The sequence below is a fragment of the Gekko japonicus genome, unplaced genomic scaffold (assembly GCF_001447785.1).
Source record: "Gekko japonicus isolate JY-2015 unplaced genomic scaffold, Gekko_japonicus_V1.1 scaffold862, whole genome shotgun sequence".
In the NCBI taxonomy this organism is placed as follows: domain Eukaryota; kingdom Metazoa; phylum Chordata; class Lepidosauria; order Squamata; family Gekkonidae; genus Gekko; species Gekko japonicus.
Window position 1 is genome coordinate 574731 of NW_015173699.1, and position 25084 is coordinate 599814.

General features: G+C 43.6%; 1 protein-coding gene across 1 annotated transcript in view; it reads left to right on the plus strand.

Annotated features, from left to right (window-relative positions):
• Window positions 1-24680, plus strand: part of CDC20B (cell division cycle 20B) — a 29173-nt gene extending 4493 nt beyond the window's left edge. Inside the window, exons 3-11 of the mRNA XM_015423216.1 lie at window positions 2180-2274; window positions 3393-3489; window positions 11819-11938; window positions 15106-15305; window positions 17287-17381; window positions 18715-18943; window positions 19381-19506; window positions 21395-21512; window positions 24532-24680. Coding sequence (XP_015278702.1) covers window positions 2180-2274; window positions 3393-3489; window positions 11819-11938; window positions 15106-15305; window positions 17287-17381; window positions 18715-18943; window positions 19381-19506; window positions 21395-21512; window positions 24532-24680 — 1229 coding nt within the window. The remainder of the gene's footprint in view (window positions 1-2179; window positions 2275-3392; window positions 3490-11818; window positions 11939-15105; window positions 15306-17286; window positions 17382-18714; window positions 18944-19380; window positions 19507-21394; window positions 21513-24531) is intronic.
• The last annotated feature ends 404 nt before the right edge of the window (window positions 24681-25084 follow it).

The following is a 25084-nucleotide window of genomic DNA, read 5'->3' on the forward strand; positions in this document are numbered from 1 at the left end:
TCTCCTCCGCCTCCTCCTCCTCCTCCTCCTCACTTCAGTTGAGTTTAATAACAGTTGCTTTGACATGGGGTTTTTGCTCCAGTTTGGCATCCAAGCTGCCATGGTTTGATTTTTCACATCCACAGGATGCACCCTAATTGTCCATTTACTGGGGTTTCTCCTGTTTTGCGGCAATCTTTCTCAATCTAATCTGAACTGATCTTTTTGGAAAGATCACAGTTAAAGAGCTTTTGCATGCCATGTGGATGGGAAGGTACTCTTTTTTGAAGCTCTTGCCCACGTCTGTGCCTCCTTCCTTGCCTCAGCTCCCCCCCCCCCCGCCCTTTCCCCCTACATCACCAGATTGTTTATTTGGGGTGGTTTCTTCTTCTTTTAAATCTGCACCTCCTTCACAAAAAGGAGCACCCCTTGTATCTCTACAAAAAGCCTAGATACTTCTTTAAAAATGAAAGCTGGGAATTCAGAAGAACTGGCAGATGCTGGCAAGAGATCTAATATTTTTTTTTAAAGCCCTAAAAAGTCTTCCAGTGGTGCAGGGAGGGGGAATGGTAGCTGGAGGGGGCCGGGGCAAAGAAAATGTTGGGAAACCTGCTCTGTGGGTATGAAAAATTAGCGAAACAGACAGTTTCACAACAGCAATATAGGAAAGCAAAAAACAAATCAAGGAATATATGTAGACCCCATTGTAGGAAATGTGGGTGGAACAGAGGTTTTTTTACTCCAAATTCAGGTTTGTACTACGAAGCCATTATAAGGATAGTATTTATTGATTTCATTTCTGCCATCAAGTTGCGGCAGACTTGTTATGTATTGATACGGACATGTCTGGACATAAATAATAATAATAAAATAATAATCTTTCAATTTATTGATCGCTCAATCCTGCAGAGCTTGCTGACTCTGAGCGATTTAACAGTTACTCATTTTTACGAGGGACTAACAATGATTTGTGGGGTAAGGGAGGACAACATATATACATCTTAAATCACACACATTCGCAGCCGACGAGGTTTTTTTCGTTCAGTCGAAGATGAGACGTGATCCGGTCAGCATTCCTCGGCCTGGTTTGATGGTGTCAGCTTTTCTCCCGACTCCTTCGAGTTGTAGCACCGCACTGCCACCGCCTGGCCGGAATGGCCCATTACAGGCTTTCTTCATGCTGAGGAGATCTCTCTAGGCTACTCCAATCTTGCGAGCTGGACTTCCGTCCGTCGGCTAATACCGCTCCACCCCATGAGGGGTGTGTGCCCACTCTCTCTCTAAGGAATGGTACCCATTTTATCTACTTGCCGAAGCTTTCGAACCGCTGGGTAGACAGCGAGCTGGGGACAAGACTGGTAGCTCACACCAGCACGGGGCTAGAACTGACAGCAAGCCTGTTCAGCTCAGATGTTACTATTATAACCAGAGGATAAATCCTCTGTGCCACCGCTCCCCTGTAGTGCTAAGGAAGCCATGCGGTTTAGCGCACCTCCAGGATTTCGAACAATAGCCGACCCGGATCCTAGTGGGGACCAATAGGTTTGCCCGGATCCTAAAGCTGTCCTGTGATGGACTCTAATACTGTAAATAGCCAATCACGGGAGTGTGTGTTGGGTGTTGTGTGCTGCACGGATAAAAGCAGGGTTTGAACCTGGCTAGTTTGTCTTTAGTTGAGCTGAACTTCACTAATAAATATGAGCTGATCACTTGCTATGCGTCTGAACCCAGTACATTATAAGACTTATAATGACTCCTGTAGGATTTCCTAGGCAAGAGGTAGGGGAAGGAGATTGGTGGAACAATGAGGTGGGAGGTACTACTATTGTGTCCTCCCTCACTTCCTGAGAGCTTTTAGAGGGGCAGTCACCATCTTGGGTGATGAGCTGCCAGGTGTTTGGCAAAGTATCTCAGGTGGAAAATATGGAATGTATTGAGGTTTCGGTGCTGGTTAGAAGGCATGGCAGGTAATCGCAAGCCTTTTTTAATAGGTAACAGTTGAAAAGCCTGTCTCTGTGCTTACAATACTCGGCCTCTGAATTTGGGTTTTCCTTTTCCTTGAAAGCTAATTTAATAAAAGGCCAATGGGACTAAACATCTAAGGGAACATGTGTAGGGTTGTGCCTTTGCAAGCAGAAATCAAACAACATTAGCTTTTTCAAGAGGGTATTTGCCAATTAAATATATATCTGTCTTCCAGTGTCTTCTAAGCGGTTTACTGAAACCACTGTTGGTGAACCTGTTATATTTACTAATATCACTCATGTGCATGAAGGAAGTGAAACAAAGAAACAGGTATGTAATAAAACATTCCAGTGAGAATTAAGCTCCCTTTCAGATAAGAAGAAGAAAAGTTGGTTTTATACCCCTCTCTTCACTACCTGAAGAAGTCTCAGAGCGCCTCCCCTTCCTCTCCCCACAACAGACACCCTATGAGGTAGGTGGGCTGAGAGGCCTCTGAGAGAACTGTGACTGACCCAAGGTCACCCAACTGGCTTCATGTGGAGGAGTGGGGAATTAAACCTGGTTCTCCAAATCACAGTCCGCCACTCTTAACCAGTATACCAAGCTGGCATGGATCCCCAGTTTCTCCTCCAAGAAGAATTAGGGTTTTTTTAGATCCTGCTGCTAGAAGCAACATCAAGAAAGAATCCTCTGTTTCATCTCTAAAGAGATATTTCTTATTGTATGAGTTGCAAGATAACATTATTATTAAGGTGCAGCATAACCTTTCATGCTCTGACCTGGACAGCCCAGACTAGCCCAATCTCATCAGATCTCGGAAGGTAAGAGGGGTCGGCCCTAGCTAGTATTTGGAAGGGAGACCTCCAAGGAATACCAGGGTGTGATACAGAGGCAGGCAGTGGCAAACCACCTCAGACCTTCTCTTATCTTGAAAATCCTATGGAGTCCCCATAAGTCAGCTGTAGCTTCGTGGCAAAACAACAACAAAACAACCTTCCACCACCTTTGCCATTTGTCCATGTGAACCAGAGGCAACTAGATTTTCATCTTTTCCTCAGCTGAATTCCTTTCTGTGGGCTCACATTGGCTCTGAATCAGCATGACAGTCACTCCTTAAACTACAACATCTGGAAAAGTCCTGTCTATGGAAGCAACCCTAACTACATGGGGAATGGGGCTGCAGAAAAAAAAAACACCTGTATCCAGTGTTCCCTCTAAGCTGAGTTAGTGTGAGCCAGCTCACAGTTTTTTAGCCTCCGGCTCACACATTTTTGTCTTCGCTCAGGAAGGATGGCTCCAGAGCAAACTAAATGATGCAGCGGCCAAATCGCTGGCTCACAGCTTTCATGCCAGTAGCTCACAAAGTAGGATTTCTGCTCACAAGACTCCACAGCTTAGAAGGAACATTGCCTGTATCCCCCCAAGTAATATATTCATATCTCTTACAGCAATGTCTCCAACAGGCGATTGCCAAAGAGAACAGGCATGTCTTCTCAGAAAAAGAGGGCTTAAGGATTTGTGAGAAACCTAAGTGCCTTTGGAAAGGTATGGTTAGTGATGTGCGCTTGAAAAAATATCAGTATGTTTATTTTTTGAATTCTGATTTTTTGGGGACCATTATTCCCTATGGGGGGACGCTTTCCAGAGTGCTCTAGTCACTGTTTTTCAAGAGAACTGCACAATCCTTGTAAGGAACTTAGTTCTGCCTGTCCATTAAAGATCCCCCAAAGTTTTAAATAAATTGGATCAAGGGGACCAGTTCTATGAGCCCCTGAAAATGGTACCACCAGCCATCCTATTTGTCTGCATTGTTCCCTGTGTGTGTGGGGGGGAATCCATGCTTTCCTCTAGGGCAAAGAAGCCTATAAGAGTCAACCACATAGGAGCAACCACTGGCCAAAAGCCTCCGAATGCAAACAAAATCAATAGAACCAATGTGAAGCCACAGAATCCTAGCAGAAACACGGATCATTGTGGCAAGCTAAGCGTAACCAATGGCAAACCTGAGAATTCAAGCCAAACCAACTTAAGCAAGGAACACAGTTGCAAGTCCAGCAGAACCAATGTCAAACCACAGAAGCCAAGCAGAACTGCAAGCAGCAGCAAGAATCCAAGTTACAGACTAGACTAGAGCAGCAACGGCAAGCACTACACACCGCCAGGACTCCAAAAAATTTAGCCCCTCAAAGAACTCTTAACAGTTAGTGAGACAAGATCTTCCCTTACAGAATACATGGTGATTCTTTCTCAATAGCTTTTGTTCATCAATGTGCCTACTAATTCTATCTTTAATAATGGATTCCACCAACTTACCAGGTAGCAGTGTTAGACTGACCGGCCTGTAACTTCTTGGATCACCTCTGGAACCTCTTTTAAAGATGGTGGTTACATTACCTACCTTCCAGTCCTTGGGAATGGAGACAGATTTTAGTGATAGATTGAATATTCTTGTCAGGATATCCCCGAATTCACATTTGAGTTCTTTCAGAACTCTTGGATGTATGCCATCTGGGCCTGATGTTTTGTCAGTTTTTAATTTGTCCATCTTGTCACCTCCATCAGAATCAGATCTTTCAAAACCCCTCCTGAAATCAGCAGTTCTGGAGTGGGCAAGCACCTCCCATCTTTCACAGTGAAGACAGCGGCAAAAAATGCATTCAGCTTCTCTGCCATTTCCCTATCATCCTTTAGTAATCCTTTTACCCCTTGGTCATCCAAGGATCCCACTGCCTGCCTGACTGGTTTATTGCTACTAATATAGCAGGAACCTTTTAAAATTATTAGTCTTTATGTTTTTTGCAATATATTTTTGCCTGTCTGATCACCGACTTGCATTTTATTTGCGAAAACCTGTGCTCCGTTTTATTTACCTCATTTGGGCTAGCCTTCCACCACTTAAAGGTATCCTTCTTATCTTTTACTGTTTCCATTACTTTGGCTGTGGTCACATGGAGCATTAGCCACGCTACAGAGATGGAAGATAGGTGGATTTTCCGGGTGCGATCACACCACAGCATCTGGGAAGCGTAGAGCTCCTGTGGCAAACCCGAGGCTTCCCGCTGAAGATGCGGAGTTAAAAACTAGTACCTGGCCCTGGTCACTTGGGTCACGGGGGGGGAGGGGAGGCGTGGTTAATTGCCCTGGCGCAGTTTAATCCGTGATTACGCGATCCGACGCACCGGCGGCACACCACGGGTCCTTCCCACGGCGCTGGCGGGTAAACGAGGGTGGTGATCATACGACGATCCTGCAGCGCGGCAAAGAAGCGGCGACTCGTATCGTGTAATTGCAGATCAAACTGCGCCGGGGCAATTAGCCACGCCTCCCCCCCACGATATCCGGTCCGTGTGACCGGGGCCGTAGTTTGTTAACCATGCAGGCCTTTTAAAATATCTTTCCTAACCTGTGTTTTACATTTTATCTGAGCTTCCAGTATTGTGGTTTTATATAGTCTCCAAGCTTCCTGATTTAACCCCCTTACCTTTCCTTTCAGTTTCTTCTTCACAATCCCCCTCATTTGAAGAAGAAGAAGAAGAAGAACAGGAGATTGGATTTATACCCCGCCATTCACTACCCAAGGGAGCCTCAGAGCGGCTTACAAAATCCTTCCCCTCCCTACAACAGACACCCTTTGAGGTAGGTGGGGCTGAGAGAGCTCTGACAGAAACTGCTCTTTTTCAAGAACAGCTGTGCTAGAACTATGGCTTACCCAAGGTCACCCAGCAGGTACAAGTGGAGGAGTGGGGAATCAAAGCCGGTTCTCCCAGATTAGAGTCCGCGCACTTAATCACTATACCAAACATACAAACTGAGAGAAGTTACCCCTTCTAAAGTGAAATGTGGTTGTGTTGGTCTTTTTGGACAGTTCCCTATTTACATAAATGTTAAATTAATAGCATTATGGTCACTGTTTCCAACTGGTGTCATTACATTTACATCTCTCAGCAGGTCTTGGTAGGTTCACTGACCATCTGCTCCATGGCAGTCAGTGAGAATATCTAGACTCTGCATTTCATTTTTAAAGCGGTCTTGATGCCGTCTTTCTTTATACTGGTGTGATGCTTTTTTCAAAGTGGTACCAACAAATCTGCTATTTTTTTCTGCTTGCTGGCTGGGAATGTTGTTGTTCTCCTCCCTCTTCTCTAGCACGCCCGCCAGGCGTTTGCAGGCACCCATTAGCTTTACACAAGGCAATAAATTACTTAAGGCAACAAGCCAACAAGCCATAAACTTCTCTTTACATTCAAAGAGAAGGATTTTCTCAGCTTTCAGTTTTGCCCAGCTTTTGGTTTAAACAATAAAGCAAAAATGGACAAAAAACCTGTAAAGACTGGGTGTTTAGTTTGCAGAATGTATGTATGTATGTATGTAGAAGGGATCTTTCTCTAACTTTTCAGGCAATATAAAAATCACAAAACAAAATAAAATCATTCACTCTTAGCTTGTCAAGCAAGGGAAAAGTTTCTTACATTCCTCTATGTGCTGTCAGAAGGTAAACAGAGCAGATAAGCCTCCGATTAGCACTTGGGGGGGGGGGCTTAGAGTGCTTTTAAGCACATCCATTTGAGCCGGAGAGAAGCCACAATCATGACGGAGCCGAAACCATAGGGCAACAAAATAATGCAGACAGCAGAAACTATAACAGTGCAGTAGGAGAGCGAAACCTAAAGAGATGTGGACATCTTTTTTGGAGACGGAGCGAAAGTGTAGCCGAAGCAGTGGAAAATGCCAATGCAGATTCCACCCCAATCTCTTTCTTATGACTGTAACACATATCAACCCAATCAATGTGTGGGTAGAAAGAAATCACCTATTACAACACAATTATTTCATTTACCTGCTTTCCTTCATTCTTCTGCTGTTTTTAAATCATCCTCTAGCCTTTGATCTGGTGGGTGATAAGAGTTAAGCTTCTGTTTGGGCACACTATTTTCAAGCATAGCGTTTCTGTAAGGGAATCTATTTCTCTTATATTCTCAGTCTTACTGGACTGTATGCCCTCTCTGACATAAAGAGCCACTCCTCCTCTGAACCTTCCCTCCCTATCCTTCCGATATAATTTATATCCAGGAATCATTGTATCCCACTGATTATCTCATCCCACCAAGTTTCTGAAACGCCTACAATGTCTATGTTCTCCTTTGACACGAAGCATTCCAGCTCCCCCATTTTATTTCAGACATTTCTAGCATTTGTATGTAAACATCTATAATTTCCCAGACACATTAGGCCTACAACCTTTCTCATGTGGCATCTAGACATTGTCATGCAGTCAATATTGTTTGTCACCCTCTCTGTGGCCAGTCCTAATCCATTTCCCTCTAGAACAGTAACAGTTACCCCTTCATCTCTTAGAGATGAGCCATCCCGAACCAGAGACATTTCATCTCCTGTCAGCTTTCCCCCAAGACTTAGTTTAAAAACTGCTCTGCCTCCTTTTTGATTTTAAGCTCCAGCACCCTGGTTCCTTCTCGGGAAAAGTGGAAGCTGTCTTCTTTTGTACAGCTCCCTCTTATTCCAAAAAGCATCCCAGTGCCTAATAAACTTAAACCCTTCCTCCCTACTCCATCATCTCATCCACACATTGAGACTCCTAATTTGTGCCTGCCCAGCTGGCCCTACACGTGGAACTGGCAGAACTTCTGAGAAGACTACCTTGGAGGTCCTGACTTTGACTCTCCTGCCTAGCAGCCTAAATTTTTCCTCCAAGACCACATGACTACATTTCCCCATGTGTACCATGACCACTGGCTCCTCCCAAGCACTGTCTACCAGCCTATCTAGACTACGTGTAACGTCTGCTACCTTCGCATCAGGCAGGCAAGTCACTGCACTGTCAGTACGCGGGTTCGCAACCCATCTATCTACCTGCCTAAGGATCGAATCACCTACTACCAAGAGACCCCTTCCCTCCCTGTCCACCCAGGGATGATTTCTTGGTGTGAAAGGATACCTGCTCACCAACTGTAGAAGCGGTCCCTTCTGAGGTAACATTCCCCTTTTCATCAGCACCATGCTCTGTTTGCCCTTGAACCTCATGCTCCCTGACAGTGGTGGGGCTGCCATTCTCAGAGTGGGACACATGTAACAAGTCCCCAAGGGTCTTATCCATGTGCCTAACTGATTGTCTCTGCTTCTGCAGGCCGGCCACCTTGGCCTTGAGGGTGTGAACTTGTTCCCTGAGAACCAGGAGCTCCTTGCACCGAGCACACCCCCATGACTTCCGTCCAGTTGACGGATAGTCATACATGTTACACTCAGTGCAATACACTGGACAGGGTAGGATCCAAAGAAATGTGAAGCTAGTTCCAAAAGACTGAGAGAGTATGTTAGGCCTATTTTTCCCAATTAGCCACTTCAAGACTGACTGTTCTGCTTGTTGTTCCTTGGTCATATGGCCTTTTCCCCCCAGTTAGTCATGATATTATCTTCATAGACTGTGTTAATCAAAGATGTGAAGGGTGGGTGTGATGTGGGAAGCCATTTCCTGGGGCTTCTGCATTTAGGGGGCTCTTTGATGGGAACTTAAACCAACAGCTGCATCTGTTAAGTGGTGGAACTTTTCAAGTGTCTCTTGTGGTTTTGAGGTTCCAGAGATCAGTAAGAAACCTCATGAGACTACAAGATATTGAACCAGTCGAAACAAGAAGCAAACATTCAGACACTTTATAGCCTGTGAAAATGTGAAACGGGACAAAAATTCCTGGCTTTTATTTTTTTAATAGATTTGTACAAAGTGAAGGGAAGACAGCTGAAAGTTTACTGTCATTTAAAATTCTGTGGTCTCAAAACCTGAGCTCTGAGTTTGCATTAAAAATTAAGCTTTGGTGTACATACAATGACAAGAGAAATCATTTAACTCTCAACTAAGCAAAGTGCAGAAGAGCAACGCCATTCTTTTAATGGCTTGGCTTCCACGCTGATGGGATGTTTGCTGACAGAAGGAATCTTCATGAGTGGAATGGGATGTTCTCAGGTCTGAAATGTTCCTCCTGGGGGACAGGGGACAGGAGCAACGTGTGTGTGTGTGTGTGTGTGTAGTTCAAGGTCTACAGCAGGAAGACAAACTTTTATTTTTGTAACTGCTGTTCCTTTTCTGATGATCTTTCTAATCTTTCTACGTTTATCTGTTTTAATCTGTTTTTTGTCTTGAGTATTTATTTTAGAGAGGCAGACTATTAATGCAGCAAGTAGATAAATAAATATCAGGTATGGGACCAGTACTACGGTACTTCCAAAACAGTTCTGATGCTGGAGCAGTAACCGCAGCAGCTTTCATGAATTATCTTCTTGGTGGCTTTTGCAGTTTGTTTGCACACTGGCAGGTGGCTGATTCTGAATGGATAGATGTGGGGTGTACTCTTTGATAAGCAACGGATGGTCAAATGATTCATAGATTTTCATCTTGACAGATAAAATCTCACTCTTGTGGCTTCACAACCCAGGCTGCTTCCTTCACACAGCCTCTGCTCTGCAATCTGTTCGCACTTTTTTTTGCATAATAATCCAATCCATTTATTTTTTTATTGCAATAGATATACCTTGCGCTTACATTTAAAAGTACATATTCACAGTAAAACTCACAATATTGAAATCCATTAAAAAATCCCACCAACTGGTTTCCGTGAAAAGGGGCTCCCGCTATAAAGTTTCCTTGGCTGACCCAAGAACAAGAGGCAGCACACTAAGTATCTGAATTGAACCTTAAACCATTTAGGGAGTGCCTTAAAAGTGAAAACCAGCACTGCACTGAGTAGCAAAAACACCATAGCAACTGGTATAATTGGCTTGTTGTGGCCAGTCTATTTGAGCACCCTGGCTGCCCTATTCTGAGCCGAGTGAAGCTTCCAAACCATCTTCAAAAGCAGCCCCATGTACACCAAGTACAGTAGTCCAACTTGGAAAGCAAGTGGGACTGTGGCACTAAGTTTGCCTTTTGCAGAAAAGGCCACAGCTGCTGAGCCAACCTGACTTGGGAAAAATACACTCCTGGTTACCCCTGTCACCTTATCCAGGGTCAATGAGGCACCAAGAGTACACAAAAATGGCAAGCTTGTTCCTTCAAAGGGTGTACAGACCATCCAATACACGTTGAACCCCTATTTCTGGATTAACTTGATGCTCAACCCACCACACCAATGTTTTATTTCAGTTTATTTACCATTTGTTCACTCTGATCCTGTCCCTTACATCCACCAAGCAGTTCCTGGATTTTGATGGAAGGGAGAGAGAGAGAGTTGAATGTCACCTGCATATTGATGACAACTCACCCCAAATTACTCAATGGTCTCTCCCAGCAGTCTAATGTGCATGTTAAAGAATATAGGAGACAGAACCTTGCAGGATCATCCACTAGAGTTATCAAAGCTGTTTCCGTCGCCGTGACCTGGGCAGAAGCCAGACTGAAAGGTGCTGTGGCTCAGTGGTAAAGCACCCCCTTTCCATGAAGAAGGACCCAGATTCAATCTGGCACAGGTGATGTGAAAGACCTCTATGCTGAACCCTGGACAGCTGCTGCCAGTCAGAGTAGACAATTCTCATGTTGATAGACCAATGACCCGACTCAGCATAAGGCAGCATCAAACGCTTGTGTGAAAGGGATCAAGTTAAAAAATTTTCTCACTGTACGGCCAATGTATTCTCTAACCCTTTGCTCAAAAAGGGCACATTTGGTTCTGGTCTATAGTTATTCAACTTAGCTGGATCCAGAGGGTTTTTTCCCTTTTCTTTTCAGTAAAGGCCTAACAACTGCCTTCTTGGGAAACTGAGGAGCTGTCCCTACTGTCAAGGACATTTGGCATCCATATCCATACACCTTGTTTACAATAATCCAATAATAATCCAACAATCTGGACTTCTCTGGGGGTTAATTTTTCTTGTGCAAGATGTTCCTTTGTTTCTTGTCTTCAATTTTTTTAAAAATAGAAACGACTGAGGCCTCAGTCAGGAATGCTGGTAGGTTTACTACTGCCTGTAAATCTTGGTGCTTACTGCTCTAATGTTCTGTCTTTCACAAACACTGATTATTTTTCAGGATGACATGTTATTTCTTTCCTCAAAAAACAAGACTTGATGCTTAGAAGTCAGGCACCTGTCTTATGGCCATTGGTTTTCATGCTGAAAAGAATAATTCTGTGATGATTTCAGGGGCTTCTCACGGTGGTTCCCACATTCAAATGCATACATCCCTTTTTGCTTGGGATGCATACAGGCGCATCTTCTTGTATAAAGAACAAGTAACATGTAAAGAACATGTAACAGAGGCTTTTTGTACTTTTTGCCAGCTTGGTGTAGTGGTTAAGAGCTGCAGACTCTAATCTGGAGAACCAGGTTTGCTTCCCTGCTACTCTACATGAAGCCAGCTTGGGTCAGTCACAGCTGTCTCAGAACTCTCTCAGCCATGCCTACCTCACAGAGTGTCTGTTGTGGGGAGAGGAAGGGAAGCAATTGTAAGCTGCTCCGAGACTCCATTGGGGAGTGAAGAGCTGGGTATAAAATCAACTCCTCCTCCTCCTCCTCCTCCACCACCACCACCACCACCACCACCACCAGAAACAGCTTCTCAAAGACCTAATGGAATGCCACAGCAGAAGTCCCCCCGGCCTGTGTGCGTAGACCTCCCTTCCTCCATTCTACTGAATAGGACAGCCCTGGGCTCTGAAGAGGAATTTTAGAAGGGATGGGCAATGGATCAGAATGATTAGTCATTTGTATTTTCCTCATTTCAGGTGTGGTTATGAACTTGGCCTGTTCTTTAAACATGGACTTCCCTTTGACCTTTCTGGGGATTGTAAATATGCATTTTAAAAGTATATGATAGCTTATTATGCAGTCTGAGCAAATGAACTTTTCCCCTCTAAATCAAAACTTTCAGGTTGCAAGGATGAAACCAAGACTGAACATGATGCTGACAGCAATTCAGCAGGCACAGAAAAACCTCTGCCCCTGGAGCCAGAAATGAGGTTTCACATCAGTGGTTTACGCAATGACTACTGTAAGTTTGGTTTTGTTTGTTGGCATCAAACGCTACATTTGTATATGAAAATGGACCTTTAAACAGTGCAAGTTCTATCTAGCAAGATACTGCACTAAGAAAATTCCCAGACTTGTTTCTCTACCACTAGAATGAATTGTGCAAATTAGGACCTTTTTTCTGATTAACATGCATAATTTATTTGGGATAGCTGCCTTCTTTTCTCTGTAAGGTTCTTTTTTCAGAGAGGAAGGAAAATTATGATTATTACATTATTGGGCATTTAATAGTATTGGCCCAGCTGGGATAAGTCCAGTTCTAGCGAGTTATTCTTTTATTTATTTCGATTGAACTACTTACATACTTTAGGCATAGAATAGTCCCTAAATGGCTTACATCATAATAAAATCTCAAATACATATGCAATAAAAAGTATTCTCAAATATTCATACTGCTATAATCACAATGAACAAACATATCAACTTCCAGCAATTAAAGAGAAAACAAAGAGCTTTAAAATGGTCTGGGGCCATCATACCTGGCAACCCACCTCTTCTGATGTGTCCCTCCCCTGAAATTTGCATCCTTCAAGCTGAAACCTGCTTGTGGTACCAGGCTCCCTGGGTTATTTGCCTCACATCTACCAGGAAGAGGGCCTTCTTTGTAATGGCCCCGTCCTGGTGGACCAGCGGAAAAAGAAAAAACTGTGACAAATAAACGCTAATAATATATTCAAGGATCAATATACAATAACAAAAAAGGTGAACAATATATTTAGTGTATGTAGACGTTGGTCTCCGGAATGATCTGCCATCCCGACAACGATCTTCCTCTGAACAAAGACGTACACAAAAACTGTCTCTCAACAATTCATTTCTCTTGGTGACGTATCAAAAGTATTACTGTTGATTCACTCCATTATGATACTATGCTTACAGCTAGGTTCTTCAATTGGCTATTACTGCTGAATGCTGGTCTATTGACTGTGCCCATCCTTGTGACTATCCCGTCCTGGTGGAACCAGCTGTCAGACAGTACATGGGCCCTGCAGGACTTATCTAAGTTTTGCAGGGCCTGCAAAGCAGAGCTCTTCCGTTTAGCTTTTCATAAATAGTCAGGTCTATTTATATGGGTTGCCTTTTAGTTGTATTTATGTTTTTAATCGAAGTCTGTTAATATTTTAGCTGTTGTTAGCTGCCTCAAGACTGCTTGGTGGTGAAGGGTGGCATATAAATTTAAACAACAACAACAGTCTAACCATTTAATCTCCTTGCAGTCCAAGGGACTCTCAAGCGTCTTCTCCAGCACCATAATTCAAAAGCATCTATTCTTCAGCGTTCGACCTTCCTTATGGTCCAACTCTTGCAGCCATACATTACTACTGGGAATACCATTGCTTGGACCATACAGACTTTTGTTGGCAGGGTGATGTCTCTGCTTTTTATTATGCTGTCTAGGTTTGCTATCGCTTTCCTCCCAAGGAGCAGGCATCTTTTAGTTTCATGGCTGCAGTCCCTGTCTGTAGTAATTGTATCCCAGGAATATGAAGTCTGTCACTGCTTCCATGACTTCCCCTTCTATTTGCCAAGGAGTGATGAGTTTTTTGATGTTGAGTTTCAAGCCAACTTTTGCACTTTCCTCTTTAATTTTGAGCAAGAGGCTCGTTAGGTCCTCTTCACTTTCTGCCATTAGACTTGCCCTTCTTTGGGATTGGAATGTAAACTGACCTTTTCCAATCCTGTGGCCACTATTGCGTTTTCCAAATTTGCTGGCATATTGAGTGCAGCACTTTAACAGCATCATCTTTTAAGACTTTGAATAGATCAGCTGGGATACCAACACCTCCACTAGCTTTGTTGTTAGTAATGCTTTCTAAGGCCCATTTGACTTCACACTCCAGGATGTCTGGCTCGAGGTCAGTGAGCCCACCATTGTGGTTCTCAAGGACATTTAGATCCTTCTTGTATAGTTCTTCTGTGCATTCTTGCCACCTCCTCCTAATCTCTTCTGCTTCTATTAGGTCCCTACTGTTTTTGTCCTTTATCCTGGCCAGCTTTGCATGGAACGTTCCCTTGATTTCTCCAATTTTCTTGACAAGACCTCTAGTCCTTCCCATTCAACAACAATAATAGCAGAAAGCAAAAAACAAGTCACAGCAATCCTGACAATAAATAAAACCAACCTCTCCCCACATTCAAAATTAATTAACTAATATTTGTTTTTATGAATTGCAAATTTTCGGCCATTTTTTTTAAATGCAAGGGAGTGTGTTAGCAGTGGTGACAGCTAGTTATAATACAAGTCTTCTCTCACTGTAAAGGTCATCATGGTCATTTACTGTTAATGCAGGCTATCTGCTTACTAATAGTGCAGGAAGGACCGGAAGGCTGAAATGTCAGTCTAAGCCCATCTTCTTGAGAATGCCTCCATAGGTTTAAGGACTGGTTTCCTGTATATTCAGAACTAATATCAGGTTCAGCATCAAACTACACAAGCTGAGAATCCATTACTGGATTGATAGACATGTATTTTAGCTGCAAAAAGCATCTCTCTCTCTCTCTCTCTCTCTCTCTCTCTCTCTCTCTCTCTCTCTCTGTGTGTGTGTGTGTGTGTGTGTGTGTGTGTGTAATATGAATTGGGGCCATGGTGCTGGGGATGAAAGAGCTTAATTCTTCCCCCAACCCCATGCTGTTCCCCTAATCGGACCGCCTCCATCTGATTTAAGCTTCACAGCTTCCTTTTTGCAGCTAAAATATACATCTGGGAATCCAGCTATGGTTTAGAGAATGATATGAAGGCATGTGATGCAGCTGTACAGAACTTAAACTAACCTATAAGGTGCCTGAATGGGAAATTACCTTGAAATGCTAAACAAAAGTCACTTTGTATTCCTCAAAAGAAGAGGGAGTTTTCAGTGAAACAAATAAATAAAACCATTCTCCCTTGAACATTCCCCTGCAGTATACAGCAACATATTGTTGTCACTAGGTATGAACAATTCATCATGAGGAATAATAATACAAATTACATTTACAAAAGTAATATATTACATTTGAGAGAGTCATTTTGTCACACTTTAGTCTATATTAATTCATATTATTATGGATATTGTTCTGAAGAGATCACCCGTCAAAACTATGTCTTGCATTGTATAACTCAAAGATTAATTTTGAGTCAATTTCCTCTAGATCTAAACCTATTGGACTGGAGCAACAAGAACCTTATTGCACTTGCGCTGGGGTCTGTTGTATACATTTGGAATGGAGAAACCAATCAAAATGTCAAAAACATAGACTTATGTTCCAGTTGCAAGTATTATGTTGCCTCCATAGCATGGACCAGAGAGAATCCTTGGCTTGCTTTTGCAATGAGTGATGGAGACGTGCAAGTACTGAGTGATACTTTACTTACTTCCATATTATCTATTTCTATAAAGCAACAATAAGTAAAAATAATGCATAATAGAAATTACAAGTTAATTGGAGGTTATTGTAACAGGCCGGATTCACACTCTGGCCTAGCCTAGAATAACCCTAGAAGGGTTACTCTGGCCTAGCCCGGAGTAACCCCGGGGTTACTCTGGCCAGGTGTAGAATAACCTCGGATAACTCTCCCAGTTCTCTGGTCTTTCCGGGCATGCCTTAGGCCGGACAGAGTCTCTTCCTCCAAGAGCTGGGCAGGCCTGATCTGGCCTCTGAGGCCTGCTGGTGCTGGGGATAAGAAGTAATTTAAAAGGGAGACAGGACAGCAGCCCCAGAAAGCAGGCCTGGGGGGTTAATCTGGCCTGGGGGGTTAATCTGGGCCAGCCAGAGTAACCCTTCCGGGGTTATTCTAGGCTGGCAGGGGGGTGAATCCGGCCTGTTAACACCTGGCCAGAGTAACCCCGGGGTTTCTTCGGGCTAGGCCAGAGTAACCCCTCCGGGGTTATTCTAGGCTAGGCCAAAGTAACCCCGGGGTTACTCTGGCCGGGGGGGTGAATCCGGCCTGTTACACCTATGAACATATGAAGCTGCCTTGTACTGAATCAAACCATTGTTCTATTGAGGTCAGTACTGTCCATTCAAACCACCAGTGGCTGTCTGGGGTCTTAGAGGTCTAATTTATAATCTGATCTTTAACTGGGTTTTAGGCAGAGGACTTTTGCATCACTTACTACCTGATATTTGTAACTGGAAATGCTGGAGATTGAACCTGGAGTCTTCTGCATGCCAAGGAGATGCTCTGAGACACAGACTCAGTTAGAGCCAGAAAAATTTGGTTGGTGGGGTGTGGAGAAATCGTGGGGGAGGGCACCCTGGCCACACCTGCTGCTCCTCTTGCAGCAGCAGAAGCAACAGCTCTGACTCCACTGCGACCTCTAGTCCTCCTCTAGTCCTTTCAATTGGAGAGACTCAATTCCAGGCTGCTTTTCTGTGTAAGCTGAGGGGGGGGGGGGATCTCCACTCTCTCTATTTTGCATTTTGTAATTTTATTTTATTGTATTGCATTTTTAAAACCTATTTCTTTTTTGGCCTGGAAAAAAAGGGGGGAAATGAGACTGAAACTTCCACAGCTGTGCCTGTGGTTATTTTGGAACACCTACATGCATCTTACATTTTTAAAAAAATGATTTTTATTTTTTTCCCAGATTTTTTTTTAAAAAAGATTTGTCTGCGGGGGCAGTGTCCCCAAATGCCCCCCCCCCCCGGCTACAGCCCTGGTTATAGCTGCATGAAACAAAGTTGATGTGTGTAGCTAGACATCTGAGAAAGTTTATTGGAAAAGTGTATTTGTGTTATCATCACCAACTAATTAGAAACAAGTGAGCACATCTATGCTTGGCTGCATGAAAGAGGATAATATCAGATGCTTTGTGCTGCATGTCATGATGCATACAGTTCCTATCCAGCAAGGCAATCACATGCTGATTTTATGCATTGACTTCCCTTATGAGATCAACTCACTCATTGCTGGGATGTTGTACTATGAACATCCTAAGAAGAAGACTGATCTAATGTATCAATGACTGTTATAAACACTATCTATTTGTGAGTAAATATTTAGTAACAAAAAGATGTGACTCTCAGTATGTGGAATTGTTCTGAAAATGTGAATATTGTTTTTTCTAATGGTGACATGCTATAGAGGCAAGCAATGGCAAATCACCTCTCTTTGACTCTTGCCTTGAAAGCCCTGTGGGACTGCTACAAGTGAATTGATGATACTTTCTACCACCAACATGATATATTGCTTTACTATTTTTATTATTCATGCACCTCAGCAACAGAGGTTGACATATCAGAGCAAAAAGGCTGGAATTACAGAAATAATCAACTTGGAATAAAATTCAGAACTTGATATGAAATTATTTTGTTTTTGTTTTCTGTCAGCTGTGGGACATTGAAACCCAACAGAAGCTGAGAACTATGTTTGGTCACCTGTCTGTAGTTGGTGCCCTGAGTTGGAATGGTCATATACTTAGCAGGTGAGCAGCAGTTAAATAACATCTGTTACCTTATTTAAACTCTTATGGAATTTGCTAGATTGTGTTCTGTGGACACTTGTGGAAAATACATATGCTTTGTGTGAGGATGTCCCAAAGAGGTATGTCAACTGGCTTGCTTCCTCAGGCCCTCGCCTCAAAGAGGGAGAACCTTCATGCTGAAGAAAAGCAGACAGCGAGGGGCTCTGACAAGTCTGAATTTTCCTCAGTGCTTTAGATCATGAGGGGAGGCTCCTGGCACACACCCGGCCATCCCCTAGTTCCCAGTGGGGGTTCCCCTGCTATCCCCCACCACCGGCCCAGGCGATGTCCCAGATGCGATGACATCACCTGGAAGTGACATCGTGTTGGGGACATGGGGGGGCACTCTAGTTTGGGGGCAAACTCTATGGTTTTGAAGGCATAGAGCATCGCCCCCATTGTCCCCAATGCAATGGCATCACTTCTGGGTGATGTCATCTTGGTGTGCATACTTTGCATATGCACCAGAAGATCCCAGAGAAGAGGCTGAATCCACCCTCTGGCAGCCAGGTAGGAACCTGGCAACCCTGCACTAGGGCCTTAGGCATGGGTTAGGGATGCCAACCTCCACATGGGGCTTGGAAATCCCCTGGTATTACAACTGATCTCCATTCTACAGAGATCTGTTCCCCTGGAGAAAATGGCTGCTTTGGAGGTGAACTCTATGGCATTGTAGCCTGCTGAGGTCCCTCCCCTTCTGAAACCCTGCCTTCGTCTGACTCCACCCTGAAAATCTCCAGTTCATGGGGTCCCAGTTCAAGTAGACTCCATTTCAGCTTTGGTAGCTGATAAGACTAGTCCTCTCTCCAAGGGACATGAGCAGTTTCTTGGGATACCGTGGTGGGAGGGTCACTGCCTAGAGCAAGGGCAGCTGTCCTTCTCCTTGTTTCTCTTCTTTCATTGCTAAGGAAGGAAAGGATTTTTTTCTCCCCAAACTTCTACACACAGTTTAATTTATTTTTGCTGTTTGTGTGTGCGTGTGCCCATGCCTGGAAGCCATGGCGCCCTCTGGCATCTCTTAGTGGGGTACAGAGGACGTTCAGAGAAATGTCTTGATAGTCTGCCTCTGCCTCCCAGCCCTGGTATTATTTGGAGGTCTATAAATTGTCATTCATTGGTGAAAGAAAGGCCCTCTGTACCCACTCAAAGGGGCTTTTTGTTTCAGCACGTAGTCCTGGAGTAGGAGACAAACATCGGCACTAAGATCATGCTCACCTGTGACATTACTACAAAAAGTGTACACATTTCGGGAATTATTTCACATTGAACAGTATTGTCTTCCTTTTGTCCATAGTGGTTCAAGGCTAGGCTATATTCACCATCATGATATTCGAGCAGCTCAGCATCATATTGGAACAGTTCGGCACAGCAAGCAGAGTGTTTGTAGCCTCCAGTGGTCCCCAGACCACAAGCTCTTGGCAAGTGGTTCTAGTGATGGTTTATTGAATATTTGGCCTAACGATCCAGGTGTGACAGTACAGTGTAGGCCACTGATCTCCATTTCTCATTCTTCAGCTGTGAAGGTAAGATGCTGGAAGAACATGTATTGTAAATTATAAACATATGAAGAAGAATAGTTTCAGAGAGTAGCCTGTTGGTCTGCAATAGAATAGCTAGATTCGAGTCCAGTAGAGGCCAACAAGATCTTGTGGGTATAAACTTTTGAGAGTCAAAGTTCCCTTTATCAGATATGAAGATCCTTTCATATGATGAATAGTTCAGAAGAGAGGATGATGTCATGTTAGGATTGAGCAACTGGAAATTGTCTGTTGTTTGACTGGAAATTGTCTGTTTTTCAAAGCAGAAAAGCGGTTTACTTATTTTTTTATCTATCTTTTCTTCCCTTCGTGTCTATTTCAGCTGTAATAACCTACACCCCAAATTGTTAGTTGTCTGCTGCAATATCCCACTACCAGAAAACTATGATTTTAAAATTCATGATGCTCCTGTTTCTCGTTAGGCAATGATGTGGTGCCCATGGCAATCTGATGTAATTGCCACAGGAGGTGGAATAAAGGACAGAATGTTGCACATCTGGAATGTAAGCAATATGAAAAGCCTTGCAGTGGCAGATACAGGATCTCAGGTAAATCATAACAAGACTGCATTCTTTAGAGGGCACCATGTGCTGAGGTACCCTCTCTTATCTGACTCGGTGTTTCCAGATGGTGGCGCTAGGGGACTGCTTCTCAGCCTCATGGTGTTTATGTTGTGAGGTTCTGCAGGTTGTACATGCAAGCAACTGGTGGGAGAATTCATCTGGGGGTTAAAAAAATTACCTAAGCAAAAGCAAGGGTTTTGTTTTTACTTTGTTCTTGTGCAGTGTAGAAGAAAATGGATTTGCATTCCATATTTATGTTTCTATTAGAGCAGTGGTCTTCAACTCATGGGTTGGAACCCTCAGGTAAGTCCCAGAACCCCCCTGCTGGATCATGAGCCTCTCAACAGCTAGTGCGCATGTGTCCTGCCTCTGTCTTTGGGTGCACACGGAGAGAAGCAGGAAGACAAAGTGAGGTGATGTCCTGTAACACTGGAGAGGATTCTTCTTAACAGAGGCAGATTCAGAGACTGCCCTCCTTTCTGCAAAAACTCTCCATTGCCTTCTTTGTCTTCCCTTAACCCCTCTTGTCCCCTCACCCCACCAGTCATCCCTCTTACATTCTGTGGGGACTTGCAGGACATTGTCCCTCTCCCTGCTGATGAGCTTATAACCCTGGATCTGCTTCTTCTCATCATGTGACTCTTAGGGTTTCCAGGCAACTGATGGGAAGGTTATGGAGGGGCAGTGCCTTGGGAAAACAATTAAAAAGTGAAATACGGCCTTGTCTAGGATTGCCAAGCCCCAGGTCTGAGTGGGGTTCCCCCCACTTTAATGGACCCCTTTCCACTGGTGGCTAGCTGGCCGGCAGGGGGAAACCCCACCCACAAATGCCCCCAAATACAACATAATGGCATCACCCAGAAGTGACATCATCAGGTCGCAGACGTCGGGAGTAACACTCTTGTTTTGGGGCAAAGCTTTATGGTAAAATTGGTCTCAAACCATAAAGCATTGCCCAAAAATTAGAGTGTCGCCCCTGACATTGGCGATGTGAAGATGTCACTTCTGGGTGACTTTGACCATGAGCCAGAAGATCCTGGGATGGACTCTGGAGCCCCCCACTGGCAGCCAGGTAAGATCTGGCAATCCTAGCCTCATCTACTTACAGGACGTTCTGACTATAGAGTTCCTGGTGATTCCTAGAGCTACCATTGACACTTTCTGTAAGTGGATGAGGTTTTATATTTATTTTTCACTTTGATCCCAGGACAATTACCCCCTCCAGCCCCAGTTTCCATCTGCTGATTGGGTGAGCTTTGGCGGGCAAAAGTCTCAATTACCTGAAGGTCTCCCACCATAAGAAGGGAAATGGGAACCCTGTGTGACTTCCTGTCAAGTGCTTGCAGCTCAGTGAGTTCTGTGCTGTCCTCTGAGAATCAAAGATGGATCCCAGGTCTAGAAATGCTGGAGACCACTGTCTTAGTGCAAATCGATAATTTTTATTGACCTTTTAAAAATCGTAGTACAGGTTGGTTATATTTACATGTTGGCTTATAGAAGATAAAGGAATAATAGCCATTTGAAATGTGTTTTGTATGTTTTTAGCCTGTTAGCCACCTTGCTGGTCTTGATCAAGACAGAAAGGTGGGCTATAAATTTTGCAAATAAATAATAAAAATTTTTTTTAGCTATAGGCAGTAGCCTTAGTTGTTCATCTCAAATGACAGAATCTGAAGCTACTGCCTATATGCCATGGTAACTTTTTATAAATCCAGGACAAACTATACCTTAGGTCCACTATGTTACTCTATTCTACTGTGTTTCAACTATCGATGCAGAGAATTTAATTTTAAACTTTATTTTGGTCCAAAATCAGCCAAAATATATTTTTCATTCTACGAAAATGAAACCAGCTTCTGAAAAATTATTCCAGATATGTTCCCTGCTCTGGTTACCCAACACCAAAGAATTAATCACTGGAGAAGGCTATCCTTGGAATAAGATGACTCTCTGGAGATATCCCATGCTTTCAAATACAGCAGAACTTTGCGGTAAGCATGTTGATAGCCACAAACGGTTTGATCTAATTTCATGTTTGCTCAGTGTCTTCGTCATAGGTGTAGTGAGTATGTTTTCAGTTTTGTTTTAGGTATTCTAGGGAGGTATTCTTGCAGCTGAATGGGCTCTTACATTAACCACAGAAGTAAGAAAGCTAATGTTTCATTGATCGTTGGAAGAGGAAAAAAAGAGCAATGAGATATTTTTACTTCTCTCCTAAACCGCTGGTGGATTTAAGATTATTGAACGATATCAGCATGTACATTTCAAACTTGCTAAAAGGAAAATATTTTTTATTTTGGGAGTTCGGCATATAGAATATTCCAGTTACAGCAGGACACTAGAAAATTATTTATAGTACAATCCTAAAGAGAGTCAGTAAAGGTTTCCCTTGCTTGAAAGCCAGTCAAATCTGACTCTAGGGATGTTGTGATGCTCATCTCTGTTTCCAAGCCGAAGAGCCAGCGCTGTCCAAAGACGTTTCCGTGGTCATGTGGCCGGCATGACTAGACACCGAGGCACACAGAACGCTGTTACCTTCCCACTGAATTGGTACCTATTTATCTACTTGCAATTTCTTGCTTTCAAACTGCTAGGTTGGCAGGAGCTGGAACTAGAGATGGGAGCTTACTCCATCATGCGGCACTCAGGTCTTGAACTGCTGAACTACTGACCTTCCGATCTGCAGTTCAGCATCTTAACCACTTGAGCCACCGCAGCCTTAAAGAGAGTTACACCTTTCTAAATATACTGAAATCAATTGGCTTAGCAGGGTGTAACTCTGTTTCGGATTGATTCAGGTGGGTAGCTGTGTTGGTCTGAAGCAACAGAACAAAGTTTGAGTCCAGTGGCACCTTTAAGACCAACAAAAGTTTCATTCTGGGAATAAGTTTTCGTGTGCATTCACACTTCTTTAGATACCCTGGTGGAGGGTGGAAGGAAACTGCTGCGGCGGGGAGAGGATCAGGCAAAAAGGCTGCCAGGTAGGCAGGCAAATCCAGGTTTCCCAACACACACAACAGTCATCTAGGCTGTACTAAAATCATTCTCCAAACTTCAGAGGGAGGCAGGTTGGAGAAAAGCCAGGGAAAACCTTGGAGGTGCAGAAAGGTACCATGACATTGTGGGGGTACCGACATTGTGGGGGCATTGAACCCAGGCAGACAACCCATATAGAAATGGCCTTTCAGTGTCATTTTATGGTAGTGTAATTTGACATATAATGATTGTATGATTACATGCATTCATTTCGATGAAGTAGAAAATACGTTTTCTTTTTTTCTCAGATTGTACAAGATATTGCAGAGGTGGGTGGGATGCATGTATATTTTAATACTCTCATGTAAAATAGATCCTTGCACAACCAGGGGTGGGGGGGAAGTATGTCAGGGCAATCGTTTGGATGAATTCTTCATATTGGCATGCCAGTTTATCTACCTGTAACTACATTTTTGCATTCAAATGTGGAGCTCTCCTTCTCCTACGGGCTGAAATAGTAACATTTTTTTAAAAAGGATTTATTACATGACTTAGCTAAATGTGTTAATTGAGCCAGGGCACTGCTTCATGTATGAGAAACACAGAGGTGTGAAACAGCCAGTGAAAGTGAAACCTAAATTTTCTTGATTTTTTTTAAAAAAGGCATCTCCCCACAGAAGAAAGATACGTTGGTCTTGTAATTTTCAACTTTTTTTTTTTTAGTCATGGGAAAAGATAAAGAACCACAATTTGCTTTTGTGGAAAGTTAGTTCATGTCAGTTGTAGAGTGGAGGGGGGGAAATGTCAGTGGTAGTGGTCATGATTCAAAGGGTTGTGTATGACTCAAGCTACCTTAGTTCCCAAAGCAGTTTTCCACACAGATGGGCAGGCCACTCCAGAAATATAGAGGATCTTTGTGGAAAAGCTCCACCATAGTGTATGGGAATGTGGGCAGAAAGTTCAGTCCAGGAGGAAGCTCTTGCCAGTGACCTTCTGGGTTTGATTTTTTTAAAATTGCAGCCTCTCTCATGTAGGGGTTATTAAAATGCCTTTCTCAGTTGTAGCTCTCCAGGGGAAGCCTTAATGGAGGGCTCCCCAACTTTTAAAGCCTGAAGCACCTTTGGAATTCTGACATAATGTGTTCGGCACAGCAACAAAATGGCTGCCACAAAATGGCTGCAGTAGGAGTCACAGTCAGCCACTTTCAGTCACACAGTGAAGAGCCTTGTGCTATGCTGGTAGATGCTGCTAAAGTAACATTTTTAATAATCAAATCTCCAATGGCCAATCAAATGCCTTTCTTGGCCAAAGCCCTACCCACATCCAAGGAAGAAGAATAATAAGAAGAGATTGGATCTATACCCCGCTGTTCACTACCCAAAGGAGTCTCAGAGTGGCTTACAATCTCCTTTCTCTTCCCCTCCCCATGACAGACACCCCGTGAGGTAGGTAGGACTGAGAGAACTGTTCGAGAACAGCTTGTGAGAGAACAGCTCTGAGAGAACTTATGACTGACCTAAAGTCACACCAGTAGTTGCATGTGGAGGAGTGGGGAATCAAACCCAGTTCTCCCAGATTAGAGTCCACACTCCTAACCACTACACCAAACTGACAGTCTTTTAAAAATCTAGATTTCATTTTCACTGGCTGTTTCACACCTCTGTGTTTCTCATACATGAAGCAGTGCCCTGGCTCAACACAGTTAGCCAAATCATGTAATAAATCTTCCTGGTGGGCACCAGGAATGGTGTTGGCAGGTGCCATGGCACCCATGGGCACCATGTTGTGGACCCCTGCCTTAATGGATGGGTTTGGGAGGAAGCCTACAAAAATCCAGGAAGATGAAGCCACCATGTGAATGCTAAAACATACTTTCACAGGCTGTTGTGCTCCAGACGTATACTGTATCCACCTGTGCTGTGCTTATTGCTGACTAGGCCGTAATGAACACAAGCTTTGAAAATGGCAATGTTTTACAGTTTATCCACGCTTCATGTTTGATATTTTATATGGATATCCTCTCTTTAACTATAGATCACAAAGGAAGAGTTTTGCATATGTCTCTGAGTCCAGAAGGAAATAGGATCTTTTCTGCTGGAGCTGATGGCACAGGATATGTGTGGAAGTACAGAAGGATGAAACCAAACACAACGTACTTCCAGGAAGACAATTGTTTCAATTAATGCCGACGTTTCCTCTCTATTCACTCTTAAGTCAAGTTCAGGCATCGTTGGACTTGGGAAACCCAAGTTAATATTTCCCCTTGACCTGTTTGGCCCAGGCTAGCTCAATTTCTTCAGATCTCAGAAGCTAAGTAGTGTCAGCCCTGGTTAGTATTGGGATGGACCACCAAGGAAGTGCTCTAGAGGGGCAGGCAATGGCAAACCACCATCTCTTGCTTTGAAACCCCTATGTGGTTGCCAGAGCCGGCTGTGACTTGACAGCACTTTCCACCACCATAAAGCGTTACTTTTCACTTTATTGTGTCTTTCTGCTTGACCTACCTCACAGGGCTGTTGTGAGACTGATAACACCTCTCAGAATTAAATAAATAATGAATGTTTTGTACTAAGAGGAAAAAATGCAG